The following is a 16,582-nucleotide window of genomic DNA, read 5'->3' as shown; positions in this document are numbered from 1 at the left end:
TAGTTAGCAGGTAGGAAATTAAATCCACTTAATTTTTATGTTATTTGAAAGGAAATCATTTGGGAATTACGATAAACACGGTTTCAGAGTTTGGGAATGTATAATTAATTAATAAGAGTAAGACCTATTTTTTAGTTTATTTATAGGTTATGTTAATTAACCGTAAACAAAATTATTCTAAATGAAGTAACATTTGAATATTGCCGCCATTCATATTACCATAAAAAATTTACTAAAAAATAAATGTAATTAATTAAATAATTATACTGTCCTAAATGATGAAACCGTGTTTAATGTAATTCCCAAATAAATTAGATTAGTTTCCATGTAAATTATTATCAAATAACTTAAAAATGGTGAAAGTTTAATTTTTGACCTGCTTAGTATACGCTTTGAAAAACTAATTAATTACATGAAAACTTATCAGTCCTAAATAATAAAATTATATTCCTTAATCTTCCCAATCGATTCCCAATTGAATAAGAATAGTTTTAATGAAAAATAAAACTTAACATTTACATAAATTAAAAAATAAATTATTCAGTAATATTTGAATATTGGCGCCATACTGACATATAACAATTAATGGTTCAGGCATGAAGGTTATAAAGAAGGAGAACGATCGCAATAGAAAATATTGTCCCCAATATTTTGAAAAAATAAGTGAGGCGCTGGGATCGCTAAGTTGTATCATTAAATGCGGGCTGTTGTGCGCTAATATACTACTTACCGACGACAGCGCGGCTGGTGGCTAAAAATGAACTATAAATTTTACAAATTTTCAGGGACAGGTGCGCTAATGCTTTAGTACATAGCGATCGTTCTCCTTCTTTATAACCTTCATGGGTTCAGGTGTACGGTTAATTAACATAACCTATAAATAAACTAAAAAACAGGTCTTACTCTTATTAATTAATTATACATTCCCAAACTCTGAAACCGCTTTTATCGTAATTCCAAAATGATTTCCTTTCAAATAACATAATATTAATTGGATTTAATTTCCTACCTGCTAACTGTACGCTGAAAAAATAATCATTAATTACAGGAAAACTAATAATTCCCCAATTCTAAAATTATATTCCCAAATCCTCCCAAATGATTCCCAAATGAATGAAAATAATTTGAGTGAAAAATAACAATTTTATCTGCTAAGTATACGGAACTTATTATATCAGTCAGTTACATCTAAGAATCTTCTAAAAATGGCGAGTAATACATTTCAAAACGTTAATATTGATTTATTTCTCAGTGAAGAACAAATAAATAGAAACAAATTAAACGAATTAAATACAGAACTGATTATTAAAAATGAAATATTTTATGTGAGTGAAAGTGATTCAATAGATTATAAAGAACCATTCAAAGGTGGACAAGAAGGAATTAAAGAAGAAGGAATACTTGATGAAACTGATATTAAAATGGAGAATGAACGAATTAAACTTGAACAACAATTAAATACTGAATTAATTATTAAAGATGAAATATTTAATGAAAATGATTTAGAATTTGATACGACTAAAAATGAAAAAATATCTTTAACATGTGAAGTGTGTGATAAAACTTTTAATAAAAAACACCATTTAAGTGAACATAAACGAATTCATACCAGGGAAAAACCTTATTCATGTGAAATGTGTGATAAAATATTTGGTCGAAAAAGTAGTTTAATAAAACATAAACGAACTCATACAGGTGAAAAATCTTATTCATGTGAAATGTGTGATAAATCATTTATTAATAAAATCGACTTAATTCGGCATGAACGAATTCATACTGGGGAAAAACCTTATTCATGTGAAATGTGTGATAAAACATTTACGGTGAACAGTAATTTAACTACCCATAAACGAATTCATACAGGTGAAAAACCTTTTTCATGTGAAATGTGTGATAAATCATTTATTAATAAAATCGACTTAATTCGGCATGAACGAATTCATACTGGTGAAAAACCTTTTTCATGTGAATTGTGTGATAAAACATTTACTCTAAAAAGTAATTTAATAAAACATAAACGAACTCATACAGGTGAAAAACCTTTTCCATGTGAAGTGTGTGATAAATCATTTATTAATAAAATCGATTTAATTGTACATGAACGAATTCATACTGGGGAAAAACCTTATTCATGTGAAATATGTAATAAAACATTTACGGTGAACGGTAATTTAACTAGACATAAACGAATTCATACAGGTGAAAAACCTTTTTCATGTGAAATGTGTGATAAATCATTTATTGATAAAATCGACTTAATTCGGCATGAACGAATTCATACTGGTGAAAAACCTTTTTCATGTGAATTGTGTGATAAATCATTTAATAGAAAACAAGATTTAATTCGGCATGAACGAATTCATACTGGGGAAAAACCTTTTGCATGTGAAATATGTGATAAAACATTTACGCGGAAAAGTAATTTAATTCAACATAAACGAACTCATAACGAAGATAAATCTAAATTGTAAAATAAAAATACCTATAAAATTTATTTAAAGGAGTAACGTGAGTAAGTATCCAATGATTCAAATGTATGGAGGTTTAAGAACAAAAATTCCATCGAATCAAATTTTAATAATAATTGTCATACAAGCATTTATTGTCATAAAAACCGTTGAATATTATGAAAAAGTGAATAAATATTGCGTGATAATAAAATTGATTTATATTTATTTGATTTTCTTGAAGTTCTTTTTATGATAAAAAATCTTGCACACACTGTAATATGAAATTAATACGAATGTCAAGTTGGTACTACTGATACTGTTTATATCATGGTACAATTATTTTGATCTGACATATGGGCGGGGCTAAAAAAACATGGCTGACATAAAGTGACAAATTTTAATAATAACGTAGCAATACATATTCTTTATGCAATTTTTCAAGAAGAGAATGATTAATATTAATGAAATTTGTTGTTGGGGGTTAACAAAACCGAGTAATCGTAATTTTACTGAATATGAAAGACTTTTGAAAGCAAGTCATGTGATTAAATGTCGAAAAATCAAATCGAAGGTGATGAGAATGTGCTCAGTTTAACGTCATACTGTTTACAAATAACAGTATTTAAATAAATTGAATTGATTTTTTCTGATTTTTAATTGTCTTTTACCTATCCTTCTCTTCTTTCCGTCTGTCCTACCCTTTTCTTTCTTATTCCTTTATCAAATTTCATGATTTTCCCTTTATTTTCAAGCTTATTTGGTTTAGGATTGGTGAAAATATACTCACAATCTTAAAATGTACTGCTTAGGAAAAAAACAGACAAATAATTTGAACGAAAAAATATCCATAAATTTAAATAATAAGTTTATTAGGCAAACATGTTAGTTGTTATAGATGCTCTCCTAATACGCCAGACATATAATTACTATTTTAAAATTTTAAATACATGTTCTCCTAATATTAATTTAAAAACTTTTAACTTTTTTCTCCACTTTTCTACCATATTTATTGTTTGTTATTTTTAACTACGGGAGCGGAATTCCTCTCGGATCGAGCTGCTATAAATTATTTATAAGTTGTACGAAAGAGGTAAGTATGGAAAATTATCGATTATTATCGCGATTTACCACTCATTTAATAGCACTCCGTGGTTTTTTTTCTTTAATAACCCATTGAACAATTCCTGCAATAAAAACATATGGTTCTACATTATAATTTCATCATCTATGTAATAATATTGCCTATATATTTCAATAAATAGGAATTATTTTATGAAAGTATGAAGTTGGTAAATTTGTTATCCAACAATTTGTCACGATATGTTAAAAATGGGAAATACATTAATTAAACTATGTTATTTTTCAGGTAGCTGGAACAATTATAACCTATGAATTGGTATTGATACAGTTTAATGCTCAAGATGGCGATGAAAATGTAATACCACCAGCATACAATATTTCTGATACTATAATTTTACCACCCTGTACAAAATATGTTGATAATTAAATAAAATTTTATAAATTTTATGGGATTTTTTATAATGATGGCTCATATTCTGAGAATCGTGTTATGTATACGATGTGGAATGAGTAAATATTTAAACGATTGGATTAAATATGGCACATTTATTTAAACCACTCTGTAAAATATCGTCTATGATTGTGTAAGTCGGTAACCAATAAATTTGATGTACTTAATTATTTTGACGGAAATAAAACTTCTTTTTTTAATCTTATTTATTATAACTCTAGCAAGTTTTTTTCTGTCCTATACTTATCTTTCTTATTCCTTTATCAAATTCCATGATTCACACCTCATTTTCAAGCTTATTATGTCTAGGGTTGACGAAAAATATATTCACAGTTTAAAAATGTACCGCTTAGAAAATTTAAATAATAAGTTTATCAGGCAAACATGTTAGCTTTTACAAATGATCTCCTAATAAAGATAACAGAGATAATTTAAAGTAAGTACAATGCATGAAGTAACATTTGAATATTGCCGCCATTCATATAACCATAAAAAACCAACTAAAAAATAAATGTAAATAATTAATTAATTATACTGTCTCAAATGATGAAACCATGCATAAATGTAATTCCCAAATAAATTAGATTAGTCTCCGGGTAAATTATTATCAAATAACTTAAAAATGGTGAAAATTTAATTTTTGGCGCTTTGAAAAACTATAATTAATTAAATGAAAACTTATCAGTCCTAAATAATAAAATTATATTCTTAAATCTTCCCAAACGATTCCCAATTGAATAAGAACAGTTTTTATGCAAAATAAAACTTAACATTTACATAAATTAAAAAATAAATTATTCAGTAGTATTTAAATATTGGCGCCATACTGCCACATAACAATTAATGGTTCAGGTGTACGGTTAAATAACATAACCTATAAATAAACTAAAAAATAGGTCTTACTCTTATTAATTAATTAATATCTGGATGACCGAGCTTTGCTCGGTTTTCTTAAAAAGACACAAATTTTATCACTAATAGAAGACCGTTTTAAATGTCTCCACACAAATACCAATTTGAATGTCCCGGTAATGTATTTTATTTCATTAACTACGATATACACCAATAGATGTCAGGAAGAGTTATAATTTGCATTGTATTTCATTAACTACGATATACACCAATAGATGTCAGGAAGAGTCATATTTTGCGATGTATGTTTCAGATTTTCATGAAAAAACGAATAAAACGACGTTTTTTTTAAATGAAACCTTGTTAGATCGACTTATCGCTCCAAAAAACCCCTACATACTCATTTTCATGAAAATCGTTGGAGCCATTTCCAAGATCGTTGATATATATATATATATATATATATACAAGAATTGCTCGTTTAAATATATAAGATACATTCCCAAACTCTGAAACCGCTTTTATCGTAATTCCCAAATGATTTCATTTCAAATTACATAATATTAATTGGATTTAATTTCCTACCTGCTAACTGTACGCTGAAAAAATAATCATTAATTACAGGAAAACTAATAATTCCCAAATTCTAAAATTATATTCCCAAATGATTCCCAAATGAATGAAAATAATTTGAGTGAAAAATAACAATTTTATCTGCTAAGTATACGGAACTACAAAATAGCATTAAATAAAGAGGCTATAATGGCGCTCGTGTAGTGGAGTGTAAATGTATGTGTATATGATGCATGTAAATGTATAAACTGTAATAGGTTGGCTGATAAGTCCCCGGTCTGACACATAAATGGCGTCGCTAGTATTAAATGCATATTATTTTTATATAGTACCAACCTTCAAATGATTCGTGTCAAAATTTGACGTCTGTAAGTCAATTAGTTTGTGAGATAGAGCGTCTTTTGTGAAGCAACTTTTGTTATTGTGAAAAAAATGGAAAAAAAGGAATTTCGTGTTTTGATAAAATACTGTTTTCTGAAGGGAAAAAATACAGTGGAAGCAAAAACTTGGCTTGATAATGAGTTTCCGGACTCTGTATTTTTTCCCTTCAGAAAACAGTATTTTATCAAAACACGAAATTCCATTTTTTCCATTTTTTTCACAATAACAAAAGTTGCTTCACAAAAGACGCTCTATCTCACAAACTAATTGACTTACAGACGTCAAATTTTGACACGAATCATTTGAAGGTTGGTACTATATAAAAATAATATGCATTTAATACTAGCGACGCCATCTATGTGTCAGACCGGGGACTTATCAGCCAACCTGTTATGTACTACAGTAGAACCTGGTTAAGTAAGACATCAAGGGACGTGCAAAGTTTCACGTAAGGTAACTACGTAAAATTTTTTTAGCCAAAATTTATCAAGGGTAATAGAGGACATTAGCCTGTGTTAATGACCAACAATCATCGATAAATTTTAAGCGTATTTTCTTTCGAAAGCTAACGTTTTTCGAAAAAAAAGTTTTGAACAAAAATTGTTAGTTTTTTATGAGGATCAACTTTCAAATTTAAAGTGTTATTGTATTTCTTACCGTTTAGAATCTAAATTGGGTATTAAAGCAATCCGAAGAACTAGGTCCAATCTCAAAACTCTATTAACTTTTCCCCCATCAAACTCTACAACTTTTGTTTAAGGTAATTTTTGATTGGTTAACTAAGAACGAGTTATTAGCCATTTTAGATTTAAATTGGTATTTTAAATTGATATGGAGAGATTCTCAATGGGGAGGAATTGTTTGACCCCCTCCCCCTTACCCTGTTTGATGAAATCCTGTTATTATAACTTTGACTACCCTGTCAGAGAATATATCGGTAAAAAACTATATATAATTTACTGATATAGTCTCTCACCTTGTGGACATGGAAATAGTTAAGAAAAATGATTACAATTTGTTTAATTAAATAAATAATTTATTAATGATAAAATTTTAATAAAGATAAACGAAATATGCTTTAATTTTTTTTAAATAATTGTTTCTAAAATTCATGGCCGTATTCTTTAAATAATTGATCCCAAAATTGCATAGTTTTATCATCAGGTTGTTCATTATAATGTCGAATTGTTTTCCCAATGTTTTGATGATTATATACATTTTCTTGTACTGGTTTCCATTCTGTTTTAAATAATGGATCTGGTTCAATAGGATTTGGATTACCATATTTAGCAAAATTTGTCCAATATGTAACAAGACGTAACATTGTATTTCTTTCATTTATTCCAAATCGTAATTTTTCGTGATATTTTGTACTAAATAAATAAGTTAGTTCGTCTCCATGACCTGCACCAGGTGAATTCACATCTAAAATTAAGCAAATATTGTTTTTAAGTGGGTAAATTTTCATTTTATAACTCCCCGGGTGGAAATATATTTGAAGAAAGAATAAGCCTTAAAACTCTGAAAAAGTCTTAGGAACTCTGAATAACTCTGAATATCGCAACTTTTATGGAGTACGTGTCTAATTCAGACTTAATAAGTCTAGATCTTGGATAACTTGGATTCAGAGTTGGATAACTCGAGTTATCCAACTCTGAATTAGACAGTTTCTCATTCTCAACAAAGTTATTCAGAATTCCTAAGACTTTTTCAGAGTTCATGAGGCTTTTTCAAAGTTTCTAAGACTTATTAAAATTTTTCTTTTCTTCAAATATTTTTTCCACCAGGGTCCTCGCATTTTTTTCTGCAGGATCCCGCTTTTATTTGCCGCCAGCTACCCTTCATAAAAAGGTTGTGAAGGACCAATTTCATGCGACTTTAAAACAAATCAACGTAATAAATACTAGGGTTGATTTCAGTATTTTGAAGGATATCTCTAGGAAAGAAACCGTTTTTTTTTTGACGTCTTTATGACATTGTGTGATTACATGTTTTTTCGTGGATATTAGGCCCTTGTACACTTCCATAGCCCCTTCAAATAGAGTTAGAGGGTTGAAAATTTGCAGGTTGAGCTAGGTCAAAGCTGTTCCTTTCGAGGATATCAACTGTCTATATAGCATCCTTCTTTTTTTTTACTGAAATGTCATGATTTTTTCGCGTTTTTAGGGCCTTTATCTCTTTCGAAATATTTCATGTTTTCAAAAACTTAAGGATATTCCTAATAATATTTTTAGAAGCAGCTAAATTTTTTAATTCTTTTTACGGTGTTAAATTTATAGATTAAAGCTGTTAAAGTTGGATATTTTAACATACAAATCTTATATTGGGGGGTTTTTAAAGAGATGTTTTATTATTTCAACAGGGTAATTTTCTTAGGATTAATTTCGAAAACTAATATTCATTAAAATTGTGCTAATATGTTATCAGCCCATGTATGTATGTGTGTCCCTTTTAAGCACAGTAGATGACCACAAGCGTGGAACGTTAATCGATTTATATTAATCTTGCGAGTGTCACTGAAGATATGGCAGTAATGAAAATTTAATAAGGGGACCACCAGACGCCATGTTGTGAAAAAGAAAATATTGAAATTCGACGAGCCATGTTAAGTGGAGAATCCTTGAATTAGCTATTAAATAAATAAAATCTTTTTGTCGTTTGACCTCTAGAGCGCTTTTCTTTGGTCACGAATTTGAACACCATGCTTTGGTCTCTAGCGACTTAACAGTCGCGGTCCATTAAACTGCTAGACATGTTTATTTCTTTTCAGTTTTTATTAAACGCAGTCGGGTATTTTTTACTATATAAGTTTTTATATAATTTGTTTAATAAGTATTATTCAAGCTCTATAATTATTCATAGTAATAGAAACTTACCAAAAATTTTTTTGTACAAATTGCAACGGGAATCGAAAGAAAATTTGTACAAATAAACAGGACCAGCTTTATGTTTTAAATGATATTTTACTGCTTTTTTCGTTTGATAATTAAAATTAATATCGGTATGGTACTAAAACATAAAATTAAATATTTGTTTTTAAACTGAAACATAAAACAATAATTAAAAAAAAACATTTATAATTGAAAGAAACATTTTTAACGATTTTTCCAATCTAACTTCATTCAAGACATAAAATAAATTTTTTATGCAATGTGCACATATCTATATGTTGTTACTGTTGCCTAGATAAAGAGTAAATTAAAATACTTTTGTGTCTCTAATATTGTGAGAGAATAATTAAGGTTGTCCAGCTGCTTAGTGTCAACTAGGCAATTTGTATGACGTAAATATAATAAGATGATCGTAAGGAATTTTCATCATGATGAAAACTTTTTTGAAGCTCATTCACCGATTAATTTTTGTACAATTAACATTTTTGTGAGTTCTTCCATTAGGTACTGTGTTAAAAACACAATTTTAAAATAAAATAATTAAAATTTAGCTCCGCAAGAGGCTTCAAAGCTGTGTTTATTGTGATCAAGGGACTTTGAACTATCATTTACCGCAAAAAAAAAGAACATTTCACCGTACTTGTTCCAACAGCCGGACTACTTTAATAATAATAACTTTGGCTTGGTAATTGAATTTTTTGAAGTTTCTCATACATTTTCTTGTAAATGAAGAGCGTAAAGTCGTTAAAAATAAAATTATACCTTATTATATTTTTCTACATTTCGCATTGATGGCGTTTCTAAACCATAATAAAATTTTAATATTCGATTACCCACTTTAATCGATTCATGCGTATCATGTTTCAATTCAAGAAATCTAGGTACAAGAGACTGTGAATCTAAAATATTCGGTGGAATGAGCCTATGTAAGTATAGTTTTGTAGTGTATAACATTCCATCGTGAGAATTTGTTCCAATTAATAGTGGAACTTTATTAAAATCGCCTCGTTTAAGTAAAATTTCAGGATCATCAGGTAAAACAGCGTCATGAAATTCATTTGACTTTTCAATCACTGGGCCAAATAGTCTTTCATATTTACCAATCTGAAATAAACAGAATAAATTTTATTAATCGCATTAATCGCCTGGTAGGCTAGGGTATATTTTTATAATTTTTGTAATTAATTAAAAAAAAAATGCCCCAAATGTTAATTTTGCAATAATTGCCAGGCAAGTTCATAAAAAAATTTGATTTTTTGATATTTTGTAGATATTTAGTCATACTTCGACCTAAGAGGGTTCGTTTTGATCGCTAACCCCCTCAATTGTCGAAGAAGCCCCTTTAAAATATTCAGAATTGATTTAGACTTTAAATTCATACAAAAAAAAAATCAAGCTTTTTATCCAAAATTGCCCTGGCGCTCGTACATTATTAACGTAGGCTTAGTCCATGTTTCCTAAATGCTTCTGGTTTAAAACTTACGCAATATTGACTTAAAACATTCCCAGTTTTAATTATTGTTTCTGCAGGTACACTTTTAATATATTCCACAGCTTCTTCTTCGTTATCAAATTTCTCACCCAATAATTCAGCAATGAACTGAGGCATATTTCTTATGTAAGCTCTTTCATCATAGCTTATTAAGGATGTACCTAAAAAAGGTTGTAATCAATGATTGTTGAAATTAAAATGTTCAAATCGGAAACTGCAATTATTTACCACTTTGGCAAATAGCTTTATGAAAAAGTCCTCGAGCCAATGGTGAGCAAATTAGGACATGAGCAGCCAGAGAACCATAACTTTCACCAAAAATTGTCACATTATTTGGATCACCATTGAATGCAGCAATATTCTTTTTCACCCATTTTAATGCCATTATCATATCTCTAATTCCTATATTTTGGCAAACTTTTGCTTTTTCTGGATCGTTGACTGTTAGAAATCCTAAAATAAACAGGCTTATCTTACAATTTGACTCCAAATTAATGCGTTTCAAAAAAAAAAAAGTTGTATTCAAATGGAATAAAATACTTTTATTTGACTGCGTTAAATAAAATCTGAATAGAAAGAAACAAGTTCAGTAGTTTACAAAGCGACTTTAACAGTCGGGGGCCATTTAAATTAAGATTGGCTCAAATCTTTCCAATAATGGGTCCCGATTGTTAAAGTCCCTTTGTAAACTACTGGACTTGTTTCTTTCTATTCAGATTTTATTTAACGCAGTCGGGTTTTTAATTTTTTAATTTATTTTATTTAGGGTATCTTTTATTGCAAAAAAGTTTTTTTGTAACCAAAAAAAATTCTATTTATCAAAAAATTATAGGCAATATATATTACATTAATGACATAGGTTTTGTGTAAACTCTTAATAATAAAGTTATCAACCAATGAAAAAAATTAATTAATAGTACAAGAGACGGTATAAGGTCGATCTTCACTCATTTGATAACCAGTTGAGACATATAACATGCCTATGCTAATATTAATTAATTTTTTCCATGAACGGTTATTTTCAGACAAGCCTATCCCGTTATTTTCGTTATAAAATTATCTTTCTTCTGATACCAATTTTGATTGGCTAACAGATCGGTGTAGTTTCTTATATTGACTTACCTGTTCATACTTGATAAGGTAACTTCACCAATCTGTTAGCTAATGGAAAAATTTAATTACGGAACTAATGGTATAGGTTTGCCTGAAAAAACCGTTCATGGAAAAAATTAATTAAATTAAAAATAGCCATGAACACTTTTCGATAGAAAAACTATGATAATCATGTTTAAAAATCAATAAAATTTCATAAAAAATATGTCTCATCAGGTTGTCAGATGGGTGACGATCGACCCTATGCCGTCTCTTAGACCATAAGATTTATACATAATTATTTATTTTATTATGGATTTTACTTTTTTTAACTTTTTTCTTTTTTAATTATTATACAAATCGCTAGAGTTATCAGAAAAGCCAAAACTGCTTTAAATATAAAAAATAGGAAATTTAATGTTACTTAAAAATATATTTACCCTCAAAAGCTAGGCGATAATTAATTGTGACTAATACAACATCTTCTGTTAATAAAAAATCTGGTGAATGGAAATCTGTGTCACCTGATCCACTCCAAAATCCTCCTCCATGAATCCAAAACATAACAGCTTTTAATTTAGTATCAGGATTTGGTAACTATTCAAATAGCATAGTTAAAATTAATACAGGCAAGATCTGCAGATAGATATATAGCGTGTCCCATTTTAACTCCCCCCGAGTAAAGATTTTTCTTCTTAAAAGCGTGACATCTTACGAATACCGTTTTTTTTTTTTTTAGGAAAACCATTTATTTAACATATATATAAATAATGTATTACATATAGGACATTTCTTTAATTTTAAATTCCTTTTGTCCGATTTCAAAAATTTGATATGTTACTGGTCTTCCAAAAAAAGGTGTCTGGCGGTGGGTACCATATCTCTGGTTTGGATTATACAAAATGAAAAAATCCAAAATAGTTCTTTAGTCGATAAATGAATACAGGTCTTAATCAAAGAAATAGTGAAAATTATGATTTTTAACAAAAGAGTAGCTTTCCAAAAAAAAAAAAAATTCAAAATTCTTCAAAAAATTTCCAACTTTAAAGTGGTCTCAAATATTGAAATAATTTTCAGAAATCTTATTCCGACTATTAATACTTGGGTAAAATATCTAAGAAGATTGTGTAAAAATTCAAAACCGATTGGTCAAGCCGTTTCGGAAAAATCTTGCTTAATGATTTTGAAAACGCTGATGCAAAAAATCGATTCATTGGCAATTCTAACTGGATATAACCTCTTAAAAAATAACAACTTCGGTTGAAAATATTATAATTTTTAAAATTTATACATTTTCCGCTATCTCTTATAGTTTACGAACATGAATTGAAAAATACTGAAATCTCAGGTCTAATTCGAGGCCTTTGTAAGATGTCCCCTCCAAGTAAGACAATTTTTGCCTGATACATTTTTCCCGAAAACGTTTTGTTGAAGTAAATTTTTGCAAGGGATATTAAAATTAAGTACCCTATACAAAGGACTAAAAGGACCACAATACATACCTCTCTAGTGTATACATTTAAATATAAACAATCTTCACTTCCTACTGTGTCATATGTTGCCAAAGATATGGACACACTTCTATTACCATGTTCAGTTGCGTTAAAAATACCAGTCCATGGTTCTGGCTCCACTGGTGCCTAAAAAATGTGTAAAAGTCCTCTAAGTAAGAATTTCTGAGACATAATATTTTAAGAACAGCTTGAATTTTCACACTCGTCATTTTTTATTTTCACATATCGTGTTCAAATTCGGATTCAGCGACGTTGAAAACTCCCAGGACAATATCATTTTCTTAATATATTTATTTTATTTGTATTTTATATAATCGGGGGTTGGGATAGGGATTTCGACAGAAAAATTTTTCGGCCCCAAAAACTCCAATGTTATTTTCATTCTCATTTATTTTTCAAAAAACGTTTCGGGTACGTTTCGGGCCATACAAGTCGAATTCCCGAAAAAGGGAGTAGGGGAGGATTACAAACTAATTTAAGGAGCTTTTTCTAAATGCAATTACGAACAAAATGAAGCATGTAAGATCAAAATGGGTTCATTATCAAAAAACTTAGTTAATCCTAATTTTGATCAGATGATGTTTATTTTCGAGACCAAAAAATTTTTAAAATATAAATCCAAATGATAGAGTGAAAAATAATGTGAAATCTCGCAAATTGAGATAAAAAATCAAAGGTAAAATAATGAGACTTCTACACAGGACGCTGGAGCATCGGATAGAAATTAGAGGACATAGGGAAAACATTTTCTGCCTACTTTTTTGTCATTTGCGTACGATTAAGTTGCGGACTTCGACTATGGATAAATTGATAAAATCTACTTAAATTAAAACTGTTTGATTAAATCAAATAATAACGAATAAATTATCATTAAATCAGATTTGATTTATTTTTGTAAACTAAAGTTTACTTAAGGTTAAGGATGTACGAGCACCAAGGCAATTTCAAATAAAAAGCTTGATTTTTTTTAAAATGAAGTTGGACTAAATCTAAGTAAATTCTATAAATTTTAGGAAGGGAGGGGGGGGGGGTATGCCTGATTATTTAAATAAATAAAGGACTTCAAAAGTAGGCATATTTAACATTGGTAAAGCGGTTATCATAAATTTCTCTTAGAAAATTAGACGGCTGAAATTAAAAAAAAAATTTAATATATTTAATTTAATATATTTAAATTAAAGTTAAAACCTTAATAAATTATTGAAAAAAAAAAACCCGTTGTGCTTGACTAATTAAGGATGTATGAATACGGTAGTGAGGACACAAATTTAAAAAAGTAAATATTTTCAATTTTGATGGTGAATTATGTTATAACTTGACAATTTAAGACGAAAAGTAAGAATAAATTTTTTCGATATCTGGAGTAATTTTCAAAATATTGAAAATTAAAAATTTTGTTTAATTGTTTAGCTTTCGTTATTTCGAAAATCAAGGCAGATATCGAAAAATTTTATTCATATTTTTCGTCTACATTCATAAAATTATAAGCAAATTCATCATCAAAGTTGAAAATAAGGTACAAATAATTTCAACCCTAAATATAAAATTGCCTTAGCGCTCGTACTACCTTAAAAAATTAATTCAATTGTATTTATTTTGGTGCTGTATTAGGTGCAGTACTGCCTAATCCGGTGTGTTTATGAGTTATGACGTCAATTGTTGATCCTAATCTACGTAAGAAATTATAAATTAATTGAATATAATATTTGTGACATTCAAATAATAAATAATAAATATTTGTGACATTCAAATATCACACGCGTTAGAATAATAATTTTAAAATATTATTTAATATAGATCAATTTGTTTATATTTTGCGTAATCAATTTTTAATAAAAGAAAAATTAGCATACAATATAATTAAATTAAACAATAAAAATCGAGTCAAGGATTTGAAGTCAAGGTTAATCTTATAGCCAGACTTTTTGTAACCTGCAGTTCTACACAAATTTGTGCAATTCTACTTCCGATTTTAACAGTTCTAAATTATTTTCTGTGCAATTCTGTAAATCGATTGGATAAAAGTTTCTAATGATTAATCATAATATGTAGATAACAAAACACAAAATTAATTTTTATAAAATATAATGATTATTAATATTTTTAAAATTATACATTCAGCCCCCTGACAGCAAATGTAGTAAATCAGAGGTATTTTGCAGGTATTACCTCACGCCGGCGCGCCAAATGAAAGGCTATATAAACTTACAAATAAAAAAACATGTAAACTTGCAAATAATTGTACACTTGCATATACATAAATGATTGTATGTCACGGTTTGATGTCATTTTAAGACGCCATGAAACTCTACACTGTTTTAGAACTTGTATGCATTAATTTTCAGCTATAAAAATATTCTGGAGTTTTTCCAAACATTAAACTGTTAATAATTTAAAAATGGTGAACTTTACAAAAAATCACAAGGAGCCTTTTTGACGTAAATTATCCAAAAAAACCTCGACTAGCCTTATTTGGTTGAAAAAATTGACATTTAACTGTTTCTGGGCAGGAGGGGGGTTATACTAAAATTGGACCAATAGAGTTTCTGGCAACATCCGGAATATTAATCTATAAGCTTTTCTGAACAAGAATCAACTGACAAAATGCGGTCATCGAATTTTGCACACTCAACTATATCTAGCGCCTGCTCTACAAAGGGCAAAGCGTATATTATTATTTATGAACTTAAAATTCCCAGCGCTTTAATCTTCCGACTTAATGCCTTTCATCCAGCTATCTTATAAGAATGTATACATTCGTATACGAGGGCCATTTTGGAGAAAAGACTTTATTTTTTGTATATGAAGTTGAACTAAGTCTAAATCAATTCTGAAAAATTTAGGGGAGGGGGGGGGAGCTGTTGCCCGGTTATTTAAATAAAAAAATGACTTCAAAAGTAGTCACATTTAACATTGGTCTTATGAGAAAACTGTAGATGGATGATATGTTTTCATAGATTTCTCCAAAACTAGTCGGTGGAAATTAAAAAAAACTATTAAATTAAAGTTAAAATCTTAATAAATTATTAAAAACGGCTATTAGCCTGGCTAATTAAGGGTGTATAAGCTCGGTAGAGGGGACACAAATTTAAAAAATATATATTTTTAAATATAACTTGACAATATAAGACGGAAAGTAAGAAGACAATTTTTGGATACCTGGAGTAATTTTCAAAATACCGAAAAGTGAAAATTTTGTTTAATTATTTAGCTTTCAATATTTAGAAAACCAAGGCAAATATCAAAAAATTTTATATTTATTTTTCATCTACATTCATGAAGTTATAACAAAATTCATCATCAAAATTGAAAATAATGTACAAATAATTTCAACCACAAGTCTAAACTTCCCTTGGCGCTCGTACTACCTTAAGTGATTATCAATTTAGGTATTTATAAAAACTGTATCTTTTTTAAAATAATAAAAATTTTGCACTTACTTGAAATCGTAAATCTAATACAGGTGGTTTTGCGTATGGAATCCCTTTATAACTATAATAATCGAATCCTTCACTACTTGAAAGAATTTCCCCACATAAATCACCCTGTTCGATATGTATTTTTGTTTTCCAATTTATTTCTTTCATGATGAAAAATTAATTTAAAACTATTCTTGATTTGATTTGGACAACTGAAATTTTTAATTAATGAAATTTCGTTTATATACCCACACACAAAATTATTTTTAATTACAAGAGGTGTAATTAGTATTTATTATCATTTGCGACAGAGGTTCATATTAGTACTAAAAAATTGTTAGTGCTAAAAGTTAGTCGTAAAAAACCAACGATGATAATTTATTAATT

The 16,582-nt window shown here is 28.5% G+C and overlaps 1 protein-coding gene across 1 annotated transcript; it reads right to left on the bottom strand.

The window, feature by feature from the left end:
* Positions 1–6,889: 6,889 nt before the first annotated feature.
* LOC123293042 (esterase FE4-like) lies at positions 6,890–16,378 on the bottom strand. The gene is made up of 8 exons (XM_044873758.1): positions 16,217–16,378; positions 12,765–12,902; positions 11,703–11,859; positions 10,399–10,623; positions 10,162–10,331; positions 9,441–9,782; positions 8,664–8,796; positions 6,890–7,212 (listed from the first exon to the last, which is right to left on the bottom strand). The coding sequence occupies exons 1-8, from the start codon at positions 16,361–16,363 to the stop codon at positions 6,890–6,892; spliced, it is 1,635 nt and encodes a 544-aa protein (XP_044729693.1). The 5' UTR covers positions 16,364–16,378.
* Between the last annotated feature and the right edge of the window lie 204 nt (positions 16,379–16,582).

This window comes from Chrysoperla carnea, chromosome 2 (genome assembly GCF_905475395.1).
Source record: "Chrysoperla carnea chromosome 2, inChrCarn1.1, whole genome shotgun sequence".
Lineage (NCBI taxonomy): Eukaryota > Metazoa > Arthropoda > Insecta > Neuroptera > Chrysopidae > Chrysoperla > Chrysoperla carnea.
This window is presented reverse-complemented; position numbering and strand designations above follow the sequence as displayed.